This window comes from Muntiacus reevesi, chromosome 18, assembly GCF_963930625.1.
Source record: "Muntiacus reevesi chromosome 18, mMunRee1.1, whole genome shotgun sequence".
In the NCBI taxonomy this organism is placed as follows: Eukaryota; Metazoa; Chordata; class Mammalia; order Artiodactyla; family Cervidae; genus Muntiacus; species Muntiacus reevesi.
This window is the reverse complement of record NC_089266.1, coordinates 40,010,764-40,036,533: the sequence shown is the minus strand read 5'-3', so window position 1 is coordinate 40,036,533 and position 25,770 is coordinate 40,010,764. Positions and strand designations below refer to the sequence as shown.

General features: G+C 54.9%; 1 protein-coding gene across 4 annotated transcripts in view; it reads left to right on the top strand.

Moving 5' to 3' along the window:
• The window catches only part of ABR (ABR activator of RhoGEF and GTPase), a 186,652-nt gene that overhangs the window by 141,210 nt on the left and 19,672 nt on the right, over positions 1 to 25,770 (top strand). For 3 of the 4 annotated variants that reach the window (XM_065910848.1, XM_065910849.1, XM_065910850.1), the window contains 6 exons: positions 3,559 to 3,681; positions 4,045 to 4,120; positions 4,607 to 4,711; positions 5,420 to 5,494; positions 7,945 to 8,042; positions 8,510 to 8,641. In XM_065910848.1, the coding sequence (XP_065766920.1) occupies positions 3,559 to 3,681; positions 4,045 to 4,120; positions 4,607 to 4,711; positions 5,420 to 5,494; positions 7,945 to 8,042; positions 8,510 to 8,641 (609 nt within the window). Of the gene's footprint in view, positions 1 to 3,558; positions 3,682 to 4,044; positions 4,121 to 4,606; positions 4,712 to 5,419; positions 5,495 to 7,944; positions 8,043 to 8,509; positions 8,642 to 22,471; positions 22,963 to 25,770 lie in introns of those variants that run through there. The other variant, XM_065910851.1, reaches the window with a different exon arrangement.

The window sequence follows — 25,770 nt, the reverse complement described above, 5'->3', positions numbered from 1 at the left end:
CTTCACCGTCTCCCTGAGTTTGCTCAAATTCATGTCCATTGAATCAGTGATGCCATCCTACCATCTCATCCTCTGTTGCCCCCTTCTCCTGCCCTCAGATTTTCTCAGCACCAGGGTCTTTTCCAATGAGCTGGCTCTTCCATCACATGGCCAAAGTATTGGAGCTTCAGCATCAGTCCTTCCAATGAATATTCAGGGTTGATTTCCTTTCAGATTGACTGGTTTAGTCTCCTTGCAGTCCAAGGGACTCTCAAGAGTCTTCTCTGGCACCACAATTCAGAAGTGTCAGTTCTTTGGAATAAGAAATCTCAAGTTTAGAAAAAAAGGTGTACTGGTCATGTTCACAAACTACAGTGCAGTACATTAGAAATCAACAACTAGAATATAGTTAAATATATACCTGGGAAGTTAAAACTTTTCAGGTAAAGAGGAAATCAAAAGGGAAACTGCAAATTAGACCTACATGAAAATGAGAGCACTCCATATTAAAACCCAGGGGATACAGCCAAAAGCGCTTTTTAGAGGAAAATGTATAGCCTCAAATTCATTATATTTGACAACAGTGGCTAGAGGAAAACACCCCAGAAGGAGGCTTCCCCAGGAAGGGAAAGAGGAGGATGGAGGGGCTTGGTTAGTTGGCCGGATCTCTCCTCTTCACCCATCCAGGCTTGGCTTGGGCCTCACCTCCGCGGATGAGCCTTCCCTGTTATCTCCCCACTGTTGGGTGTCTCGGTTGGGTGCCTGGCTTCCTGGTTCAGGATGTTTACCTCTTTGCTTGGCTTTATTTGTACTGAGTTATTATTGCACACTCTGCTTTCTCTCTTCCCCACTAGAATTTCAGCTCCAGGGAGGGGACTGTTTTCTTCAGTTCTGTGTCTTAATGCTCAGTTGCTAGCCTGCCAGGCTCCTTGGTCCATGGGACTCTTCAGGCAAGAATACTGGAATGGGTTGCCATTTCCTACTCCAGGGGATCTTCCAGACCCAGGAATCGAACCGGTGTCTCTTGCATCTCCTGCATTGGCAGGCACATGCTTTATCACTGTGCCACCTGGGAAGCCCCCTATGTCCTACTACTTAACATGTAGGTACTTTATGAACAAATAGGTACTTTATGAACAGTTTAAAGACACATGACCAGATGGCTTCTAAGAATTCTTTCAACCCAGATATCTTTCTCTGAACAGAGGAGAGGAAAACCACAGTAATAACCCAGGGATGTTTGGGTCATGGGAGTGTCCTACCCTTGTGGCTTAGCTGGTAAAGAATCTGCCTGCAATGCGGGAGACCTGGGTCCGATCCCTGGGTTGGGAAGATCCCCTGGAGAAGGGAAAGGCTACCTGCTCCAGTATCCTGGCCTGGAGAATTCCATGGACAGTATAGTGTATAGGGTCTCAAAGAATCGGACACGACTGAACAGCTTTCACTTTCACGCAGTGTCCTAGGACTGGGGTACACCTGCCCAGAGGGAGCCCCCTGACCAGCACAAGTGTCTCCTCCTAAACAGCCAGCCCACCCTGCCTCAGGGGAGCCTGCTTCCCCATTTGGGTCTGCCAGCATCTGCACATCAGGGGCATCCCGCATGCGTGTCTCTCACCCGGCCCTGGGAGCTGCAGGCTCTGGGCCTCCGTCCTGCCCCAGGTGTGCAGGCGTGGCCTTCTGCTTCATCGGATCCATGCTTACTGACTTCTGCCGGCTGCAGGGCTGCGCCAGATGCTCACAGACCTCCTTATCCAGTGGAGAAGGCACACATTCTTCTGTGTGACCGCAACATGTGACACAGCGTGATGAGAGTCACTGGAGATGCACGGTGTTGTTCTCTGAGTCACAGGAGCAGCAGCAATTTATTCTTTTAATAATATTTTTAAGCCTAGTTTTTTTCCCTAATTCCCAGTGTCACATTGACTTCTTATAACAAGAAATACAATACCAAAGTGTGTAGAATAGAACTTCTTACCTTCCCCCCATTATTCCCAGTTTGAGGTATATTCTGCTAGACTCTCCTGTGTTTACACGTGTGTGTCTGTATTTTTTAATGAGATTAGACTACATGTGCCGTTTTGCAGTTTCATCTGTCAGGTCCCCTTTCACAACTGCATCCTGTTGTCACTCGACGGCACAACAACATATTTGGGTCTTTAGATGATTTCTCATTCTTTCCTCTGCCCTTCTATTTCTTTCTGGTAGATCCCCTGCAAGTGGGATGTCTGGGGCAGAGGGCTTGCGCATTCATCGCTGGGTTTACGTCTGAAAAGTTTGCATCCGATCGTGTTCCCTCCAGCAGTGTGTCATCATCTCTGTTCCCCCCCAGTGTCACAGCACCGCTGTGAGCAGTTGTCACAATTCTGCCAGTCTAGTGGGTAAAAAAAAAAAAGCAGAGATGAATTCTCGCTGTAGGAGATTGAGGATGGCATTGGAACTGAGATGTGAAGCATAACAGTGGTTCATAAAAGGGAAGGGATCCTTTATACGATACAAACTGGAAAAACTGGAGACAGCTGAGACAGGGAGCAGCTTGTTAGAGAACAGGGAATAATAGCGTGCACCCGGGGTGGAAGATGCAGGGGATATGTGCCGGGCATGGAAGCTAGAACCCAGCCCTGGGGAGGCCCCCTGGGGCCAGAGGTAATGGGGGCTTTATGCTGAAAGGTGTCTGCTGCTTTTAAGCAGGGTGGCTCGGTGGTACCGGAATTTAATTTATGGAGATGACTGAGTAATAGCCCAGAGATGTTGTTGCCACTGGAAAAGTTTTATTCCTTAGATTTATTTTATTACTTACAGTTTCCAAGAGTAAGGGGCAGGCCACACCACACAGGGCTTTGTGGGAAAACACCAGGTTTGGTCAAGGGGCAGAAGGAGGGACTTCTCTGGGGGTCCAGTGGTTAAAACTCGATGCTTCCAATGCAGGGGTGCAGGTTCCATCCCTGGTCTGGGAACTAAGATCCCACATGCCATGCTGCGTGGGCAAAAAAAAAAAAAAAAAAGGCAGAAGGAGCTTGGAAAGTGCATGGCCCAGAGCCTCGATTGTGTTTTCCACAAGAAACAGCTTAAGACCGGCAAATCTGAATAAGTCAGCAGGCTCTGGGCTAGAGTGGTGGTATCTAGTTGCCCTGGGTTACTTAGGGCAGAAGAAATACTGGCTTGTGTGTGAAAGTTAGTTAAAGGAGAGGGTCAGGGGTGTGGACTCCAGACTGACTGGTTTGCACATGAAAGATGCACTCACAGGGAAGTCATTTACTAGCCTAGGAATTAGCATGTCCTGCGAGGAGCAGTTTTATTTTCTGTGGCTGACTGGCCCTCCCAAGAAAAGAAAACTGATGACTATACAGAGGAATGCTGTATGTAGAACTAAGGGGTGTGAGGGAGGCGGGAGGGGGGATCGGGATGGGGAACACATGTAAATCCATGGCTGATTCATGTCAGTGTATGGCAAAAACCACTACAATATTGTAAAGTAATTAGCCTCCAATGGATAAAAATAAATGAAAAAAAACAAAACTACGGGGTGACAAGTGGAGTCCGAGTGCAAAGAGACCCTCCTGTGCCCTCTGTCCCCTACAGAAAGCCAACAAAGGACAGAGCCGGGCCATCGAACGCCTGAAGAAGAAGATGTTTGAGAATGAGTTTTTGCTGCTGCTCAATTCCCCCACAATCCCATTTCGGATCCACAATCGGAATGGAAAGGTCAGGAAGGATGGGGATAGGACAGACAGCCCCCTTCCTCCAGGGCTGCCCTGACCCTGAACCGGACCTATGGAAATCAGGGCTTCAGGTCCCCCCACCCCCCATTCCCAACAAGGCTGCCATGGCTCCTGCCCTGGACTGCCTCTCCCCACTCGTGTAGAGCCAGTGCCCTCTGCTGGCCATCACTGGCACTGCCACTCCCATCACCAGGCTTCCTAGGAGGAAGGCCTTCCTCCCAGCTGCCTTCTTCTCCAAGCCTAGGGGTGCCTGGGTACAAAGGAACTTTATTGGGGGCCCCGGAATCCAAAAATGTCCTGGGCCTGACTGTGGTCACTCTAGTGAATTCTCATCTCCTCTCTTCAGAGCTACCTGTTCCTACTGTCTTCAGACTATGAGAGGTCAGAGTGGAGAGAAGCAATTCAGAAACTGCAGAAGAAAGGTAATGCCCCACCTCTACTCTACGCTGCCCTGCTAGTATCCATGGCAAGAGAGGGCCTTTTGCATTTCCAAGCACTTTGATGTCCACTGGCTTCTCTTTAGCCCTCCTAGTTACTCTGTAAAGTGCCAGGGCAGGTGGTTCTTAACTGATGCTGCTGATCAATTGAGACCCAAAGAATTTAGGTGATTTGCTTAAAAATGTGTAGTGAATTGTCAGTAGGACTGGACCCAGAGCCCAGAGTTGCTCGTCTGTCTCTTGCTCTTGCTGTCATGTATATAATTCACGAACCCCTCCAATTGGACCCTGTGCTTCTTATCCCTCTGGCAGCACCCCTGACTGTCCCCAGCTGAGTGTCTACTCCCTCTTCCAACGACCAACTCTGCCCTTAGAGCTAAGTTTTTTTTTCCTGCAGTAGCCCTCAAAGAAGAGCCGTGGGTCCTAGTGGACCTATGACGACATTCTGCTCTCTCTTGTCTCCTCCTGCAGATCTTCAGGCCTTTGTCCTGAGCTCAGTGGAACTCCAGGTGCTCACAGGATCCTGTTTCAAACTAAGGACTGTACACAACATTCCTGTCACCAGCAATAAAGACGGTAAGATCTGGAATCCGAGGTTGCTCAATCAGCGGGTCCAAGCCCCCGGGGTGTTGCCGGGACCTTCCACAAACACCTAGCCAGTCACTTGGCTACCAGTGGCTGACCTCTGCTCCGCTGTGCTGGGAAGACAGTTGCCAGATACAGAGTTTGAACAGATGTTTTTCTCTGCTGAGTCCCTGGATGGCGCCCAACTCCTCCCTGGCGACCTCTGGCTGAAGGGAAGAATCTGGTGTCCTGGTGCGCTGGGACTGTGATGTTAATATGTTCACGGAAGCAGAAGGCTTAAGCCTGGGGCAGGGCGGTGGTGGAGCACAAGGTTCGGTGGATTAGAGTAGTGTGTGAGAAATAAGACTGAACCTGCTCTTTGGCACAGAGTGACTTATGTTGGTTAATTTCCACCTTGGAAGGCTAGACTGAGTGAGGAGGGCAGCAGTGGGATAGGCAGGATTCGTAGGAGGGAAAGTGCCCCCGGAGGTCGGGACTTAGTCCCAGGAGGAAGATGCTGCCAGGCCAGTGGAGGGAGTGCGTCAGCTCGCACTCCAGGCAGCAATGGACTGTGGACGCTTCCTCCTCTGGCCACCGGGTGGTGCTGTCGGACCAAGGCGCAGACTGGCTCCCTTTGTGTAACCAACCAGCCAGGGGTGAGGCGGGGAGGAAGCGGGCCTCTCATCACCCTCTTCCCTGGGGGGCTTTTCTCTCTTGCAGACGACGAGTCTCCAGGACTCTATGGCTTCCTCCATGTCATCGTCCATTCTGCCAAGGGGTTTAAGCAGTCAGCCAGTAAGTACCCAAGACCACCTGCCCCAGGAAGAGACTTCATTGTTCATCCTTTTACAGAAAGTCCCCGTGGACCCATTGCATGGGGCCTCCCACCTGCTCTGCCTTGGTCTGCCCAGGCTGGGGCCCTGCCAGCCGCTTTGAGGTGTGGGGCATTCCCCCAAAGGCCAGGAGCTAGCTCCTCTTGGCTAGCAGGGGTTCATCCCTGCTTTCTGTCTCCAAGGTCTGCTCTGCCCTAAGCCCTTCCCTACCCCCAGGTATCAAAAATATGGGGCTCCCATCTCACATCCACAGATCACAAGCTGTGTGACCTTGGGAAAATCTCTTAACCTCTCTGAGCCTTCTCTTTTTTTCTCCAAAAAAAGGCAATCATGCTTGTTAATACTTACCTAAGAGCTGGCTTAAATATGACCTATATGTGTAGGGCCAGCACACTGCTACCACACATTCTTTTTCCTTCTTTATCACCATCTGCTGCGTCTGTGCAGTTATTAGTATTTTACAAGATACAGTTACATTTTTATCCAACTTTTCTCCCTGAAGGAATTTGTGAATTAGACAGCTAATAGTTTCTTCCCATTTGCCAGATGAGAAAACTGAGTCACAGAGAAAGAAAAGGACTTAATATTATATAGGATCAGAAACCTGACTCCTTACTCCCTTCTCTTCCCCTCTGACTGGTAAGATCTGCCTTCTGCCTCTCTTCCTGCAGTGCACCACGCAGAGGGTATGCCGCTGACTCACAGTCAGTCATTCAATTAACGTTCTCTGTGACACCTGGATTCCCGCAGCAAATCTGCCTCCCTTCTCTGCGTTCCCATCACCCTGGGGCAGCACCTGTCATATTTTTTTGTCACTTAAGATGTGCTTTGTCCACTGTGAGTTCTTAGAGGACAGGAGCCACGTCTCCTTCATCACTGAATGAACAGGAGCTCAAGATGCTGAGCGAAGTAGTTTATTTCCAGACACCTATTGTGCGCCTGGGTCCCTTACTCGGTGCTAGAGAAAATACAAACATGGCTCGTGAGCTGACAGTGGTCGGCACATTCAGAGCCTTTTTGGGTGCATTATCTGCCCAGAGCCTCCTGGCACCCTTTCTAGGTCGCTGATGCCATTCCCACTTGGCACGCAAAGAAGCTGAGGCCAGAAAGCTCCAGGGACTTTCCCAGGGCGGCGCGCAGGGCACACAAGGTGATGGCGTTGAATCTATGCCTTCTGACACCAAGGCCCGCGCTTTCCCCTCTAGAGCAGCATTTCTCTCAGTGTGGCCAGGACCCCCTCACGCATCACTCAGGCAGTGCTGGTGGAACAGCACCAGCTTCCTGATGCCCCCAGACCCACAGAATCTGCTGATGGGGGCATTGCCTGGGAATGCTCCTGGTCAGTCGGCTCCGTGGGGCTGCTGCACACACCAAGTCTGCAGCCCCCTGAGCTGGCCGGGGGCCCTCACATCTCCATGGTGACCAGATGTCTCCCCCTTCCTGTCTCTCTGCCTCCTGTCGGCTGGGATGGGCCTCAGGAGCAGGCCCATTAGAGCAGGGTGTCCCACTCCCCCAGCGCAGGCGTCCGACCTCTCAGACTGGGTTGGGGCGCTCAGACATGGGGTGAGATATGGTTCCAGAGTCTCCCCTCACCTCCAGCCAGTCCTCACCTCCTCCCTCTGCCAGCCCCCTGACCCACTCGGACGTTCATTCTGACTCAGGCCTTGTGAATCTTCAGCCATGGCTGCTTGTCCTAGTAAACTCATCACGTCCGCACAGTCCGGCCTGGCCTGCAGGCACCATCATCTTGCCCAGTCTCCAGAGGAGAGCAGTCAGGCACAGAGCGGGGGTGGTTTGCGCAGAGCTAGGATTTGACCCAGACAGGCCGACTCCAAAGCCCTCCCTTTTGTCCCAGAACTAGTCCCTGATGGGGGGGTTCCCTCACAGGGGAACCAGTGAAGGGACACTTCCTGCCCATCCACCTCTCGGCTGCCCAGACGTGCTCTCTGCTCTGATGGGGGCCCGATAGGCCTTTGGCTTCATTCGCCTGTTCCCCGGCGCCTTGCTCAGATACCCGGTTACATCCAGTCTCCATCACACACAGCGAGGGACAGCTCTCCCCAGTCTTAGCTCTGCAGGAGAGTCCTCATGGAGGACAGCCAGCTGGGTAGCTCCTGGGGCCTGGGAGGGGCATGTACATCCACCCTCTGACCTCCACCCCCTGCCCCTGATTCACATTGTAGAGGATTGGCTGTGGTTCCCCAGAGTCACCCCCCAGCACACACCATTACCCTGGGAAACAGCCTAGGCAGCGCCCCCTGGAGGGGCAGGCTGCGGGGCCTGAGGCTGGGCGGGCGTGTGTGGATTTGCAGAGCGCGCATGGGCACCCTGGGAAGACTGATGCGTGATCCCCCTTCCCTCCTGGGTTCCCGAGCCCCGGGCCTCACTCGGTGTCTCTGCCTGTCCCCGCAGACCTGTACTGTACCCTGGAGGTGGATTCCTTTGGCTACTTTGTCAGCAAAGCCAAAACCAGGGTGTTCCGGGACACAACGGAGCCCAAGTGGGATGAGGTGAGTGGTCCCCGCAGGGACCCTGGGCTCATCTCCCACCATGCCCACCCTGCTCCCAGTGCTCTTGTCCTATGGTCTGGGGATGGCCAAGCCTGCTGATGGGTCAGCCCCGCCCCTCTGACCCGTGTGCCCTCCCTTCCCTGCTCATCTGGCTTCTGATCGTGGGTTTGTGTCTAGACACAGTGTTATAGTTTGGGGTCTCCCATCCAAGTACTAATCAGGCCGGACCCTGCTTAGCTTCTGAGATCAGATGAGATAAGGTGCGTACAGTTCAGGTTCTATACTTCCCTTCCTCAGTGATTCCCAGGCCTCCGGAGCTCCAGAGAATGAGGAAGCTGCTCCAGACCTCATGATGTGGTCCTCACGGGCCCGCCTCACCCCTCTCACCCTTGTAAAGATGGGGCCCACTCCTGCCAGGAATCCAGGTCAGCTGCTGGCGTTCAGCATCCTGTCTCGTCTTTCCCCAGGAGTTCGAGATTGAGCTGGAGGGCTCTCAGTCCCTGAGGATCCTGTGCTATGAGAAGTGCTATGATAAGACCAAGGTCAACAAGGACAACAACGAGATCGTGGATAAGATCATGGGCAAAGGGCAGATCCAGGTGAGAGGCAGGCGCGGCCAGGGCACCAAGGCGAGCGTGCCTGGGAGGCGGCGCCAGTCGGGAAGGTGTCCTTCTCCTCTGCCTTCTCGGTCGAGGGGATTGGCCTTTGTGACTTGGGTTCACAGCTGTCTTGAGCAAAGTTCCCCGAGGTCGTTCCTCTCCCCCTGCTGGAGATGGTGTCCTATTCTAGCCCCAGAGGCCGGTGTGTGTCTGGTTCCTTGGGCTTCCACATCTGGTGCACTTAGGTCATCCACACTCCTGCAGGGTAGCCTGGAAGGATGACAGTGTCTTTGTTTACACATCCCATCCGTAGCCTTCTGATAGCTTTTTTCCAGAAATGCTGTGTTAAGAAGGATTCTGAGGTTGTATCGTTAATGCTGTGTTGGATTAGCACTGTCTGCCATGGAAGGAGTGAGACCCCAAGCATGTGCCGCTTTACTGGAAGGGCTGAGGATGTAGCTGGGCTGCTACGGGCTGGCCTCTGACCCCACTGCGAGGTCTGCTGGGCTTGACTCACCTGTGCCAGGAGTTTGTTGGCTTAGGGTGGGTCTTGCGGTCCAAGCAGGGGCAGGTCCTGAGTCCAGATAAGGTATGTATGCGCCACCCCAGCTGTGTCTCTTTACGTTATAAATGTACGTAGGGAAAGGGGCTTTGTTTGCAGCCTGTGTTTTTGGAAATTCTGCCAGTGTTAAAGATGGTTGCTGTTCACTTAACCTGTCAAGGGGATGTAGGCTTGGAGGCGTGACATTTGGTGCGGAGCCATCCACGTTCCATCTGGCACCTCGTGTGGCCTTGTGCTTATCACACAAGTGGCCTGGCTTGGGTGTGGACCCTTTGACCGTGCACTCGAGGGAATCAGCAACTGACACGCCCTGGGATTGAGCTCTGGGCATTGGGTGCTCTGGGCTTCTTAGCAGCTGTAGCAGGTATCACCTGGGTGCGGGGAGCTGAAGCTGAATGATGCTTTTTCCCAGGAAGCGTTTGTTCTCTGGCGCGCTGTTGAGGCCGCAGAGTTTGGTGTCTGACTCTTGGCTGGGTGTCCTCAGTGGCAGTGTTCTTGGGGACTCGTGTGCTCCCCCTACCCTGTCTCAGGCGCCTGTGTTTGAACGAGGAAGATGACACTATTCGGTGGGGGCCCAGCCATCTGACTCATGACACCCCATATTCCTGAACATATCCCTCCTTAATGCTGGGGGCCTGCACCTCACTCCTCAGCACCGTCGCCAGGGAGATGGTGCTGCCAGGCAACCAGCAGCCAGTCCTTCATTATTTAGGGAACAGGAGCTGATGGGAGCGAGCTCTAGATTTAGTCCCGGGAAGCGACTTCCTGCAGAATAAGGACTGGGAGCCCCATGTCCACGTCCCTGGGCTGCCCATCTGGCCCCAGGAGGTGCCCAGCCAAAAAGCACGACAGGTGCCACACACTCCGGGCCATTAGTGGCTACGGAATGGAAGGATTAAAACGGTGTTCTGAGCAGCCAGCTCAGGATGCGCCATGGACGCTGACCTCCAGGGCTCCGCAAACCCGGATTCCTGGGCTCGATGGCATCGTCCCCACCTGGACTCGCAGTCCTGTTGCTTCCCTCCTTCTCACTGCTGTCAGCTGCATGGGCCCCAGGGGAAACACACCATAAATCATTACATCTTGGAGACAGGAGCAGATGGAGGTTGTGGGGGAAGGGGAAGAAGCCAGGTTATGTTTGGCAAAGCCGAGAGCGCAGTCTGGTAAGGAAAATGTTTCTGTGTTTAAGCTTCGAGGAATGTTAAACGCCTGGGAGTTGATATTAAAAGAAACACAAACCTTCCTGCTGCCAGCTGACCTGGGCCTGTGAGCGGCCAGTTCAGAGCCAGCGTCCTCTGGAGGGCTTTGAAGTCCCCCAGCCCTCAGCCCCCTGAGGCCCAGCCCTTGGTCTTCAACCATGGAGCCGTCTTGCCTGCCTCCTTCCTGTGGATGGGGTGTGGGTGGCGGGGGTGGTCTGTCCCCACCAGGGGTGCGCTGTGCCATGTGAAGTCCACTCACCCTTCTGAGGATGCCTGGGCTGTGTTGGAGAGGCTACACCGAGCCATTTCCACGTGGCCAGGCCCCACGGAGCCATGGAATGGTCTGTTCCCACAGCTCGCCCCCACCTCCCTTCCCCCCGGGTGTCCAAGGAAGGGAGCTGGCACTGGCCTCTGGCACCCGGTTCCATGCCCCTTCAGCGGACGCCGAGGATAACACTGAAGGTGGCCTCACAGTAGGGGCCTCGGGGACATTCAGGTGGGCTGAAGGAAGGGCAGGCAGAGAAGGCCCACCCCCTGTGGCCCCCACTTCTTTCTAAGGCCCTCCTCGCTCAGCCCATCCAGGGAACAGCCGGAGACCCCAGGCACTTCCTCCCAAATGAGCCTCCCTCTCTGGTCGGCGCTGGGGGCAGGGACTCCAGAGCGGCAGGCCGGGGGTGAGGAAGGGGCGGCATGTGGTGATGGACGAACGGCAGCTCTAATCACCAGCCTGTGTGTCCAGCATTTGCACTCTTGGAGGCTTGTTCCCAAATGTTCTCATGTGGTCCTTGCAACGGCTCTTCCAGGAAAAGGACAGTCACATCCGCCCCGTTTGTAGACAAGGACAGTGCGGCCCTGGCGTCCCCACTGGCAGTGCAGAAAAGGCCCTCCTCTCTCCTCTACGCTGTGTCCCCGTGGGCCAGGCCTTCATCACGGCGTCCCCCAGCCTGGGTGAAGGGCACTGCGTGACTCGTGGCCTGGAGAAGGAGCCGGGCTGACTTCCCCTCCCCACATCCTGCTCTGTGACCTGTTGTGTGTGCTCAGTAATTGAGTCGTGTCTGACTCTCTGCGACCCCGTGGACTGTAGCCCGCCAGGCTCCTCTGTCCATGGGATTTTCCAGGCAAGAATACTGGAGTGGGTAGCCATTCCCTTCTCCAGGGGATCGTCCCGACCCAAGGATCAGACTCACGTCTCTTGTGTCTCCTGCATTGGCAAGCGGGTTCTTTACCACTGCACCACCTAGGAAGCCTGCTCTATGGCATATGGTGAACAAAGGGCTTCCTTTATCGGGAGTCCTCTTACCTCCCTGCAAGGGACATTTATTTCTGCCTGGTGTACGTGGAAGGAAGCAGAATGAGTGTTCATGGAAAAGAACCGGGGAGGGGCCTTCCTCTGCTTCTGCTGCGTGCCTGGTACTGACTGCTGCTCTGAGGTGTAGGGGCCCAGCCTCAAGGAATCTACTGCCAGATTTGAAAGACATATTACTATATGCCACGCTGCCTGGCCACAAAGCAAGATGCCAATGACAATGATGGGGAGGGTGATGATGTTGATGATGGGGGGTCTTGGGAATGAGAGCCCTCCCATTAGAGAGCTTTCTCTGACCCCCACACTGGGCTAATACAGCGGTTACCCAGGGAACCTTCACAGTATCCTACAGGGTAGGAAAGTAATTCACAGTTTCATTTTCTTTGCTTTCCCTTTTGGCTGCACTGGGTCTTTGTTGCAGTCTGCGGGTTTGTCTACTTGTAGCCTGTGGGATCTAGTTCCCCGACCAGGGGTTGAACCTGTGTCCCCTGCATTGGGAGCTCAGAGTCCTATCCACTGGACCATCAGCAAAGTCCCCTTCACAATTTTAAAGTTGAGAAAGCTGAGGCACAAAAAGGTTAAGGAACCTGCCGAAGGCCAGGCAGCTAAGTAGGAGAGTCGGAACTCTCCAGGGCCCCTGCCTGGCCCTCTCCAGGGCTCTCTGTTCCCCAACTGTTCCCTGTGTAATAAGACACAAACTTGTGCCCCAGGAATTCACATAAGGAGAGATCCTGGTGGGCAAGAGTTAGGGAGGCTTCCAGGAGGAGGTGGAGTGAGAGAGGTGTGAGAGCTTTGAGAGCTGGGTTTTTTTCATTCCCAAAGCTGTGTTTATATTAAAAAGAAAATTGCAATTATAATAATGAGCCTTGAAGCAAGCACAATCACAAACCATCCTAACTCCCACTCCTCTGAAACAGCCATTTTATTTTCTGCCTTTTCCCTTCCTTGGGATACAGATTTTTATATGGTTTTAATGATAAGTGCATATTTTGTCTTGTTTTTTCTGTTTTCACGTAACATTATCATAAACCTCCTTTTTTTCCAGGACTGAAGGTAGTCTTTATAATTGCCTTGTTTTTGGGTTACATTGTCAAAAGTACATTATAAAAATCATTTTACATAATGACCAGCCCATTAATTGGCATTTTAAGGCTCTGTTATTCTAGCAAGGTGGGCAGGCTCTGGATCAGCAGAAAGGAGTGGGGATTCTGGGGGAAGGGCCCACGTGGCCCAGAGCAGGGAGGCAGGAATGCAGAGGGAGTGTGCCAGGAAATTAAGGAGCCCGCCTGCCCTTCGCTGAAGTTATGGTGAGCAGTGCCAGTAAGAGGGAGGTTGAAGGGATGAATAAAAGAGGAGGGATTCATAGAATTTGTGTCAGAAGGAATCCTGGAGGGTGTTTTTTCAATCCTGTTTTGCGGGGAGCAGGAAATTGAGACCAGAGAGGGTGAGTGATAGCCACAGTCACACAGCTCATTAGTGTTTGAGCAGGGGCCCCAGATTTGGGATCCTGGTCCCAGCTCGGTCTTGCTCGGTCAGCTGCTGGCCAAATGAGGGAAATGAAAATGTTCCTGGATGGGGCAGCGGCAGACTGCGATGTCAGCCCATGACTCTCAGGGGTCTGCCCTTTGTCGCTGCAACTTTGGTAGAAGATCCCCCCCAGCCTGGAGCATTTCTGAGCCCTCCCTTCCTTCCCCAGACCTCCTCCTTGCTGCTCTATCCCCACCCAGCCCAGGAACCCCTCAGCCGGGAGGCCCCCCTTCATCCGCCTTGGCTCCCCGGCCCCAGGAGACTCCTGCATGTTTATCCCCGTCTATTTCCAGCCCTGCCGCTCCGGGCTCCAGATGTGCTGTCTCAACTGGGACCTGCTCGCTGGCCCATGAGCTTATTCCCAGGATCCAGCCCTTGTTGACCAGCCGGGCCAGAGGGGAGAGTTCTCCCGAAGGATCTCACAGCTCAGTTCCTGCCACTGACTTCAGACTGGAGAGGGGTCCGAGACCGAGGCTCCCCTTCATGGCTCTGCTCCCCCATTCCCAGTTCAGCCAGAAGCCTGGGGACGGGCACCCAACCTTCAGTTCTGCTCTCCCTGTTGGGAGGCAGCTTCACTTCTGTGAGCCGGCTAGGGGCTGCCCTCCCCAGACACAGGAGAACCCAAGACCCCAGGGTGAGCCGGGGGCAGGGCTCCAGGCCCAGAAGGAAGCCCCAGCTGTCCTGATGCCTGGAGCGATAACTCCCAGCCTCCCCTCACTGCCCTCCACTTCCCTCCCCCGCCCTGATTGCAACATTCAGGCCTGATGAGAGCCTCCTCCCTCTCCTCTTCCTCCCATCTGGAGCTTGAAGCCTGTGTTTGAAGAGGGAAAGGAGAGTAATTTCTTTGACATTCTTGACCTGGCTGCTTGGAAGCTTGTGAGGGGTTAGAGTTATTAGAAGTGACTCAGGGAGGAGGTCATGAAGGCCGGTCCCCTGCCTTCGGAACTAAGAGTATTCTCAGAGCCCAGATTGGCTCATCTGACAATATCTAGACCCACTTAACTTTTTGGTTCAACAGCGGTAAAATATATATATACTGTGAAATCTTCCATTTTAATAATTTTTAGGTGTACATTTGAGAGACGTTAAGTCCATTTACATTGTTGTGCAACTGTCATCTCCATCCGTTTCTAGAACTTTTTCGTCTTCCCAAACGGAAGCTCCATGCCCATTACACAGGAACTTTGCATTCCTCTTCCCCCAGCCCCTGGCAACCAGTGTTCTGTCTTCTATGAATTTGACTATTCTAGGTATCTCATGTACATGGAATCCTGCAATGCTTATCCTTGTGTGACTGGCTTACTTCCTGCAGCAAAGTGTCTTTAAGGTTGGTCTACATCGTATGATAGAGCAACAGACTTTCCTTCCTTTTTAAGGCTGAATAACATTATACGTGCCAACTGCATTTTGTTTATCCATTCATCCATCAATGGACATTCGGGTTGTTTCCACCTTAGACTTGACTTTTTAAAAAATTAATTAATTTGGCCGTGTTGGGTCTTAGTTGTGGCAGGTAAGATCTTCACTGCATCATGTGGGAGCTTTCGTTGCAGCTCTCAGGCTCCATAGTTGTGGCACAAGCCCCGTGGCATGTGGGATCTTCGTTCCCCAACCAGGGATCAAACCTGCGTCCCCTGCATTGCAGGGCAGATTCTTAACCACTGGACCATCAGGGAAGTCCCCGACTCTCTTACATTTAAGTGAGGAAAGAGCATAGTTTCTGAGGATGGAGTTTCTCAGCTCCTGCCCTCCAGACCCAGGGTTACCATGTCCCTCCCCCACTGATAGTTGCTCATCTCTCTGCAGATGTATTAGGAGAGCAGGCCTCCACACCCCCAGGACACAGCTTGTCACCATTGGCTTCTTTTTTAAAAAAAAATCATTATTTTTTAAGTTGCAGTATAGTTGATTTACAGTGTTGTTTTAATTTCTGCTGTACGGCATAGTTCCATGATGGTTTATCATAGGATGTTGAACATAGTTCTTTGTGCCATACATACAGTAGGACCTTGTTGTTTATCCATTCTATATATAAAAGCTTGTATCGCTCACCATTAGCCTCTTCTAGTTAAAGAAAAGAACTGCCCCACCGGCTTTCTCTCCCCCCACCCTGGTCAGGCATTCCTGTCTCCTCGGGTCTCCCTTCCCTACTTGGTTGCCCTCCCTTTGGTCCGTGGTTTAGACAGATTGAGTGTGGAGTGCAGTTTACTCTGACAGTGTAGGAGGAACCCTGGACTGAGAGTCGGAAAAAACATCCAGGCCCCTTGACCTCTGGGGGCCTCAGTTTCTTCATCTGTTAAATGGGTACAGTTACCCCCACTCTGCCTCTACAGGCTTGACAGGCTCAAAGGATGGAATGTCCCCGAAAGAGCTGGTCAGTGCACATTCACGCTTTCACTACTTGATGCCCGCATTTCTGTTTGTTGAGCTCCCTCTAAGTGGCAGGCACTGTGCAATGGATGCAAAGAATGAACAGGACCTCCCCATGGAGTGAAGAGAGCGGAAGAGAACTGGGATCATTCAGTCAGTGTTGAAGAGGCTTTGAGGCCAGATGGATCTGGGCTTCAGTCTAGCTTTCTCCATTCATTAGTTGAGAGAACAGGTTGCTTGACCTCATTGAGCCTCAGTTTCCTCACCTGTAAAATGGGCTGTCAAGAGAACTGAATGGGAAAGTGCGTGAGGCCCTTGGTGCAGGGCCTGGCACAGAGTCTGTCTAGTGACATCAGCGTTTTGCCTGAGCCAAGCAGGACCAGGGCCACTGTCCCCCACCTTCCTGTGGGGATTCTGCGTGAAGCTTGTCAAGCATTCCTGCTTCCAAAGGCTGTCACCTGCGAGTGGCCCCTGCGTTTGGGCCTTGGGCTGGCCGAGGCCACGTCTGTTTTCTTAGGCTGGTGGATCCACACGGGCTTTGATGAACCAACAGTGGGGGAATTGCCAAGGACTCCCCAAGTGAGGACTGAGGCTGGACATGAATGCGGATCGGGGGCACCTTAGGTGGTCTCTGCCGACCTCCCTCACTGCAGGTGCTGCAGAGCCCACCCCTCACTCAGCCCAGCCTGGCCGTGGCAGGAGCCGTGTGGGCAGTGGTAGCTCTCTGTGAGGGTCTGACCCCCAGGCATGGCCCACTCCCTGTGGACTGACACAGGGGAAGCTGGGTGTAGCCTCTCACACCCTTGGAGGCAAGAGCTGAGCTGCACTGGCTTCTGGGCGGAGGTGACCCAGAAAACACAGCTAGACTGGCTCCATGAGATAAGTGTTAACCCTATTGTAAGGCCACCAAAGGGAACCCACACCAGCAAAGCAGAGACCCAGAACTTTCTCAAACCAGAGGGGAAAGTAGAGCTAAGACATGAGTTTCAGATCCAGCACTCTGACCCAGAAGTTTCCTTAAAAAGCCCTTAATCTCCCGGCTTCCAGATCTACCCACCCTGGAGGGGAGTGAGGGGCAGTGACCATGGCAGAGGAATGGCATTTCTCATGGGAACTGTCCATCCGCTTAAAGAAGGACCAGAGGCTTCAAAGTCTGCAGGCTTGAGGGCTCCTGGGGTGACCTGAAGTGCCCCCAAGGCAGGGAGTGGTGGACAAAGGCGGTGTGAGTGGTAAGTCTTGTATTCCCATTTCAGCCAGGGGCTCCCTGCTTCTGCCCTTAATTGATGGAGGCAGGGAGACTGGCATAAGATTTCATTTGGAAAGAAAGCAGGGTGTGTCCTCGGCTTTAAAAAAAAAAAAAGTCATTACTGACCACTTGTCCGGTACAGGCTCCTGTTTGACAGGTGTGAAAACTACGTCCAGAGAGAGGGAGTGGCTGCCACAGTGACCGGGCAGGATTCACGCCCTGGTTGCCTGGCTCTCAGGAACTGCCTTCTGTTTAGAGCTCAGAGTTGGGTGGGAAGAAAGTTGCTTAATATTAGGGAAAGAGAAAAAAGCATGAAGGCTCAGGGGACCCTGAGCTCCTCTCAAACCCTCCTGCCTGGGAGGCCCCATGGAGTGCTCTGCCCACCCGCTGCTATGTGGGAGCCCGGTCAGGTGCTTCCTTCCTGGGAGCAGGAGCAGGCAGGTGGCCACGGGGGTCTGGGTGTCAGTCTGGCCGTGAGTCACATCATGACTTGTGCGGTAAGGAATGGATCGGACGTGTGGTGGGCGTGCTATGCCCACTCTGTCCTGGGTGGGTTTTGTTTGAGGTAAGCAGGATGTTCCCAAAGGCTCAAGTGGATTTTCCATCCTTTTCCGTGACCAAATGTGCCGTGAGAATCACTCAGGGTTGCCAGGGACGCGCCATCAGGACAGTCTGGCAATGGACAAACTCTGTGGCTCTCTAATCGTCTCCTGGAGCCCCGAGACACACCAGCCTGGGGTGGCTGGGCAGAGCGCACGGGGAACTGCACATGATTTGCACTGGCTTGTGACTCGGCTGGGCCTTGGGAGACAGGGGGTACACCTTGAGGTTAGGCTGCGGAGCAATTACCTTCGAATCCTGGCAGCCCCCGTCCCAACACCTTACACCTCAGGTCAGAAGCCACTCCCCACCCCTGCTCTGGGTGGCCATCTAAAGCCGCCAGTAGCCAGTTATCTGCAGAGTTGAAGCTCCAGAGCTCACACTGTTAGCAGGCAGGACTCAGGCTCAGAAGTCCTGGCCTGGGTGCCTGGGAGAGTCCTCCGTTGCTGACACTTATCTCCTTGGAGGGCAGGTCAGCGGTGGGGCAGCCAGGGCTTGGTTTGGAGTGTCACAGCTCCAAGTGAGCTGCGTCCTGGGTCCTCCCCACTTGGCATGTGGTGGGTGTCTATTCAGTGAGAGTGACTGGGTAAATGAGTGAAGATGTAGCTTTTAGGCTCAGTTTGCCACTGGCTACTTGGACACCTTGAGCAAAGTGTTCCCATCTCCAGTCCTAACGCAGGCCTGGAACATAGCTGATGCTCGGAAAGGATGGAAAAACGTAAATGCATCTCACTTTCTCCTTCTCTGGTGATCTCTGCCCTTCCGGTCCACAGTTTGGGTCAGGATGGGTACAGAACAGGGTGCGGACACAGGAATGCAGGGACCCCAGAGCCATTCATCTTTTTTTTCTCTTTTTGCCATTCATCTTAAGGGGACTTTCTGCCTCCCTTCCTCCTAGTTCTCCTCCCCGCCAACTCCCACGCCCTCTGCATGGGCTCCTGGGTGCTGGGTGCCCTGCTGGTTCTCTCTCGGGCTGGACTTCCCTCCTGGTCCCCACCCTCAGCGCCGTCCCAGGCTCCTCTCGGGCTCCAGCGCCTGGAGCCTCTCCAGGTGGCCCCTGGGGGCCCTACCCTGCCCCCACTCCCAGGCTGTCCTTGCTGGGGTGCCTGTGAACTTGGACTAGCTGACCACTCAGGAACCCTGTTTCCTGCCCTCAAGTCATTCGGCTGGAGGACAGGGACGGGGAATCAGGGTTCCAGCCTGCACCAAGGGGAAGATGAAAGCCATTCCAGGGGAATGAAGAAGGGAAAGGAGGTCACTCCGGAGAAGCTGCAGCAGCTCCGCAAGGTTCTGAGAAAGAATCTTCCTCCCCGTGTTCACAGGCTGGAGGACGTGCCTGGAGCCGTCCCCACCCCCGGCTGTCACCAAGGCAGCGCTAGTGGCGGTCCCTGCCTCACCTGCCCACGCAGCTCAGGCTGCTGCTCTTCCCCGTTGACCTTTTTTTCCTCAGCGATGCCTCTGCTGATCACTTCAGCCTGATTTTTGCCTCCGTCACTGCTGTGCTGGGTGGCCCGTCCCCGCCACCCCAGGTGTCTCCCCCTCCCTCGGGGTAACCCGGGGTCCTGCCCGCACCTCCCTGGGGACGGCCCCTCGCATTGCTCCGGTGGAGAGCCTGGGGAGGGGGGTGAAGAAGGATGGGACGGTCTATTAGGAATGTTTTTAATTCCAAAGGCAACGACATCTGTTCGTGTGGGCCTTCCCACCCAGGCTTTGTTTATCCAGACAGGGGCCCCTTGCTCGTCCTCAGAGGCCGCTTCTGCCAGGTGTGGTGGGATGGACAGGGGGGAGGGGTGCCGTCACTTCCTGGGTGGCCGGGACACCATGAGCCCAGCCCACCCAGCGAAGCTGAAGAAGGGTCTGTGGTTAGCTGGAGGGACCAGAACTCAGACGACCACTTTTGAGGAACTTCTTAGGAACATTTGTCTTGCACAGCCCCCACCCCCACCCCCACCCCACAGCCTGCTCCTTGACCATTGCTTCCAGGAAGGAGTGAGTCAAGCTTGGGGAAGAGAAGGCAAATCTGTGCTGTCCCTGGAGGAGAACCCCCAGCCCACGGGGAAGAAGGAAAGATGAGCATCTCAAGGGAAGAGCCTCCCAATAGCTCCCCATCTGCTAAGGCGCTTATGTCACCATGGAGACCAGTTGGCCATCTTTCATCCAATCAGAGCTCGCTTTACCCAGACAAGTGTTGAGCCTGGGGTTCCTAAGCCAGACAAGTATAAGGCTTTGGGGACAGGATCTGCACCGTCCCCCTTCTCCCACACACCTGCTAGGGGACGCACCTTGCATAGCATCGCCCTAGCTGCACCCTGTGGCATGTGACCCAGATAGAGGGCAGAGAACCTTAGAGAGCCAGCGAGCGGCCAGTTCTGAAGTTAACAGCTGGCATTGCCCAGGACGGACCACGTGTTTGCAGCAGGTGAGCGTGGTCAGCAATTATAATGGCACCTCACCAGCCAGTTACACAACCAGCTGAGGGGTGCAGAGCAAAGCCAGGGAGGGTGACCTTTTTCTCTTCTGGCCCATGCCAACCTCTCCTCCTCCGGGAAGCCTTCCCTAATGCCCTCTGGCTAGAATTTTTCTCTCCTTTCTCTCAACTTCCATGGCACTTGATCTGTGCTTTCCTTATGGCCCAAGACGGGGTTTCTTGAGGGCAGAAAGACAGTGCTTTGTCCATCTGGGTATGACACGTGGTAGGTGTACAGCTGATAAGTGTTAAATGCATGAATGGCTCTCTGTCTCCCATTAGGGGGTGTTTAAGCCTTCATCTCCTCTCCTCTCTTGGGCTGTCAGCTTTATCAAGCACAGGCTTTTTTTGGGGGGTGGGGGGGCTGTGTTGCATCTATGTTGCTGCACTTGGGCTTTCTCTAGTTGTGGCAATCAGGGGCTACTCTTCATTGCAGTGACCAGGCTTCTCAAAGGTGGATCCTCTTGTTGTAGAGCATGGGGTCTAGGTGCTCGGGCTTCAATAGTTGCAGCACACCGGGGCTCTGCTGCTCTGCAGCATGTGGGATCTTCCCAGACCAGGGATAGAACCCAAGTACCCTGCATTGCCAGGGAAGTCCCAAGCACAGACTCTTGGTTCGTCTTTGTGATTTCTAGAGCCTGGCACATAGCCAGGGTCTAAGTCAGTGCCTCTTGAATGAAATGACTGGGATGGAGAGGTGAAGACCCCAGGAATGAGTGAAGCCTTGGAGGAGGTAGGTTTTGTGCAGCTGGTGGGGGAGGTGGGGAAGCTGCCAGCCCCTCTTGGGGCTGGAGGAAGACTCTTCCGAGGTAGCACCCAGGTTCCCTGGGGGAGCAGGTCAAGAGTAGGTCAGGCCCCAGGGGACATAGGCACATTCCTGCCTCAGTGGGCCTCTTGCCCTCCCCCTCAGGGGTTACTGGGAAAACTGTGGCCCCATCAAGCTGCACCGGCTTGAGCAGCTTGGGCTCAAGTAGGGGAAGAGGGTCTGTGCCGCCTTGGCAGCTCAGCCCTGTCTGCCGTGCAGAGCGGGGTGTGAATAGTGGAGCCCTGGTGGCTGATCCAGCTGCCCTGCAGGGACCACCAGAGTCCCAGGAGCCTGCCTCCACCACCAGCCACAAGGCGGTGCAGGGCCAGACCCCAGCACACTGGCACATCATCCCGATGGCACGGGCCTAGCCAGACCTCTGTTCATGGCCCAGCCTGGTCTGGCAAGTGGCTTAGCTCCTCTGTACCCTTAGTTTCCTCAAGTTGAAAATGAGGGTGCCAGGACATACTTCCTAAAGTCAGGGGAGTTGTGAAGGGTTAGCGTGTGAAGAGCACGTGGAAGGTTAGCGTGGTGCCTGTCGCCTAGTAAACTCAGTGAAGGGTCACCTTGTCATGACCAGGTCTTAGTTATCTCTGCCATGAAGCCCCTGCTTTTTCCTCCGCCTACCTGCCCTGGGGGCCTGACCCAGGTCTTCCCCCCCCCCCCCCCCCGGCCCCCGAATCCAGAGAACCAGCCATCCTTCAGTGGTGGTGAGCCCCACGGTCTTTGGAGGAGACCTGTCACTCGCCAGCTGAAGTTTCCATGACCTCAAGCAAGAATTTCACCTCCCTGAGCCCCGTTTCTCATAACTCTGAACACCAGCGTCACAGAAGTCATGAGGCTTCCACCTAAGCGGATATTTGAACGCCCTTTGCACGGGACTCGGCTTATGGTTGGCACTGCTGGTGTCCTTCCTCTGCTGAGTCAAGCTCTGGAGGGTGTGACGTCCCGATGCCTCTGGGTTGTATGGACCCTAATCATCTGGGGTTCAGGCTTTTTCCTAATGAACACTGATCAACTTGAGGGTGGAGGAGAGCAAGTTCTTCCTTTGCTGTCCCAAGGCATCCAGCACACAGTGGCTCACTGCCCCTTTGTCGGTGGACTTTCTCCACCCCTGGCAGCACAGCCCCTTTTGTGACTTTTCTGGTGAAGGGCACTGGCCATGGTTAAAAACCACTGTGAAAGAAGCATCTCTTGCTGGATATCCGTGACCAGTGTCATCCTTGGATTTTTCGCTCAGGTCCCCAGAGAAGACTTAGAGTAGCCAATTCCTCCTGGGGCTGTGAAAGCCCAGTTAGCTGCCCAGCTAGGGGGTCGTCTTTATTCTTTACACAGAAGGAGGTTTGTGAGTGTCTTCCATGCGGGTCTGGCCCCATCCCTGAGTGGCATCGCTGGAGGCGTCTGGGACCTGAGTTGGGGGAGGGAAAGCAGAGCTCCAGGGCAGTCCCGGTTCTTTGCCCCGGGACAAGGGCAGCTGTTGATGGCTTCTGGCGCTGCAGACCCCTTCTGGCTTCCGCTAGCCTCCTTCTCAAACAGCTCAGCCGCAGGGCGCCGCCGTCTGGTGGGGAAGGGGTTAACCCGGGCTCTAGAGGAGAAGGGACTGGCTGCTTTCGCCGCTTGTCAAACTTTATTTAGTAGGGGCTGAAGGGAGGGCCTCGGGGTGGGTGAGGAGGAGGCCCGGCCTGCCAAGAGTTAAAAGCGGGAGGTTGGGTGTTTTGGAGGGGGCAGCCTCCCGCGCCTCCTTTGAGTCACTTCCTCCGGTGGGGGCGGTGGGGGCGGGGGCTCCCCGGCGGCCTCGGGCGCTGCCTGTGCTGAGAGCTCGGGCGCTGGCAGCCCGCTCTCCTGGCCGGACGGCAATCCAACCGAGCGTCTGCGGGGAGGGAGGACGCAGAGGGAGCGGAAAGAGGAGCCCCGCACCATGCGCTTCCCTGCCCGGCTCGAGTAACTGCGCCCGCCTGCCCGCCCACCAGCGGCTCCGGACCCCCCCGGCCGCCCGCGCCTCCCAGTCCCCGGAGCGGAGCTGGCCCCGCAGGCTGGGTCGCCCGTCGTTGGGCCCGGCTCTGCTGCCGCCACCGGCATGACCGACGTCCTGCCCCAGCCCGACTGCAGCCTGAAGGCGGTGTGCGAGCCCCTGGAGCGCTGCTGCCTGGATCCGCTGGAGGAGCCGGGGAGCAAGCGGCCCCCCAACACCGGCGCGCGGCTCTGGGGCCGTGTGCGCAGCAAGCTCCTCCGCCAAAAGGTGCGCGAGGGGGCCTGAGCGGGTAGACAGAGAGGGACTGAGGTCGGTGGAGGGTGCTGGGCCCCTCGGCATCCCCTTTGGGGAGCTCATTGCGCCTCCTGCCTGCCCGTGGGGTCCTAGGACAGAGGCTGGGGTGAGCTGTGGGTTGGCTCTAAATGACCTCAATATGAGTAATGCTGTTGCTACCCCATCCCTACTTTCTCTGCATCTATCCCTGTCTTAGGAAAAGGGGGGCGCCGGTCTCCTGTGGGAGAGGACTGCCTGGCTCCTTTCTGAGTCTCTGTGGGCTCGGAAATACGAACTGACAGGCGAGGGGCCCCTGAGCCTCAGTTTCTCCTCCTGCGCCCAGCCCAGACCCAATCCCCCATGTCCGGAACGCTGTTGGCCGCACGGTTGCTGAGATGCGACCTCAGAAACACCTCAGTGCCTCCGGCCAGGGTGAGGTTTCTTTGTGTGAGTTTGTGCCGAGGTCTTGGTGCTGCTGGCTCTGGGGGCTCTAGGCTGCCTCTTCAGGGACCACCCAGAGGCCTGCTGGCCCAGTGCCAGCCAGGCACCAGGGAACTCAATCAGTGTGCCAGGGGTTTCCTGACCCAGCGGGCAGCTCAGACCAAGCTGTGCCAGGGCAGACTGCCCGTCCTGCCTGTCGCCCCAGACCTTGGGTGGGGATGAAAATCTGAGATAGAAGCTGACTGTCCTGCAGCTGGGCAGGCTGCCGCGGGGCTGGCTTTGGGCCCTGGCATGGGGCATCTGAGCAAGAGCCAGACCAGCGCCAAACACACAGTGAAGCGCTTGATAACTGTAGACCAAATCAGGCGCCTCAGCAAGTGTCGCAGGGTGCCTGTCCTTTGAGGTAGTGATAAGGGAGGCTTGGGCTGGTTGGTGTGACTTGGTGGGGATTTGTACATCCTCCTTTGGCTCCAAGGGGGACCCTCTGCACAGATCCTCACTGCCAGGCAGCATAGAGGCTCCTGGCACCTGTAAGAAAAAGTGATCTTGGGGCCTTTTGGCTCTTTGTCTAGCTTCATCCCCTGCCAGTGGGGTATACGTGACCTCCCAGAGGTGACATCAGTCCTGGAAAGTGCTGGGCAGGGCAGCAACTTGAGCTGGCCCCTGTGTCACCTTCAGCCTCTCCAGGGACTAGACTTTCAGAGCCCTGCTGGCCTCAGCGGCTCCCAGAGCCCCTCTGTGCTGAGACAGCTGTCTGTGCCCGGCAGCTCGGAGCCATCCCCTGCCTGGACCCCTTTCTCACCCGCTGCTGACACCAGACCTAGAGGTTGGCAAGAAAGGGATCCAGCAGGTTCCTGGCCCAGTGCCAGCCGGAGTCTTTCTGGTTTACCTGCCCTTTGTATGAGGGCAGGGGGAGAGGGCTAGCAGGTAGGGGGCAGTCTGTCAACCCAGAAACTCCAGACTTTCAGTTCTTCCCTTGTGCGTTAGTGACTAACAAAACGAAGAAGTCATTTGAGGGTGTCTTCAGCCAACTTCGCCTCTGGTGGTATCTGATAGCTCCGTGGGCAAAGGGTAGTGGGCTAGCCAAACGCTGGGCTGCCAAGCTGATCGGTGTCCACACAACTGCAGGGTGACTATGGCTCTGGGATGCTCTGTGGGGTGGGTGACTCAGTCCCCTAGCCCCTGCTGTGTGACAAAGTATGTCTATCACGGACACAAGGGTCTGTACGGTGGGTGACAGAGGGGCATCCATTCATCCTGCTGTGGTGGTGGTGGTTGGTGGATGAGCAGGCAGGCTTGTGGAACCAGACCTGCTGCCCACCTCTTTTCTTTTCCCAGCTGCATTAACCTTTTTTTTTTTTTTTTTTTTTTAGTGCAGTAGGCTCACTGCCAGATGAGGGGGCTGGACTCAGCAGCTTAGGTGGATGAGGGAAGGGAGCCAGGTACTGCCCAGCCTGGTGGGAGGGGTTCTCCTCATTAACTCCTCATCCAGCTTTTTGCCACAAGGATGTGATGCGGTGGATGCCAGAGACACCTGTGGCCCTCCTGCTGCCTCTTAACTAAAAGATTCAGGAAGGCTGGAGGGGGGTGCAAGTGATTCATCTGGGGACCCAGCGCTGGGGCTGAAGAATCTGTTTGAATGGAAAAAGTCCAGTGTTATCAACCTGTAGAGCCTCTGGCCCTAGGAGTCTGCAGTTGCTGGAAGAGGGGAGGCAGGGACCACTTACAGACTCTCCTTTGGGTCCTGGGTGGGGGCTGTGGTTGGGGTTGTGCGTGTTCCCGAGGGGAGTCCTGGGGCTGAAGCCTCACACTAGCCTCTGACTTGGCAGTCGGCTTGTTGTGCAAGCGTTTAGCAGAGGAGACACGTGGCATTTGAGTTTGTGGATTCTGCCAGTGCTCTCCGCGTTTAACTTCACATTTCTACTTTCCTTTTTTTTCCCCCTTGGCTTTAAATCACACTCAGGGAGACCAGGCTCAGTGCCTGGTCTTCCTCCCATTCTGCTTCTTTCTAGATCCTTAGATTGCACTTTGGAGGGAGAAGGACTGAAAGAAGAATCCCATCCTGTCCCCAAAAGTGTGCACAGGTTTTAATGGGGTCACTTGTGGGAGCCAGAGAGGCTAGTAGAGCCCCACGGAGGCAGTGGCCAGGCCAGAACTTTTTGTCTCAGGAGTCGGGGGTGTGGGTGGGCAGGAATCCATGCCCCTACTGTCTCCCTACAGCCCAAGTGAAGACATCTAGACCCACACCAGGCCAGACACTGGCTGGAGGTGGAGGCTTAGACTGAACTAGGAGAGTCCAGGGGAGTGAGGGAGAACTGAGGATGGCTCCTGATGATCTTACGTCTGCTTCAAGGGTCTAGG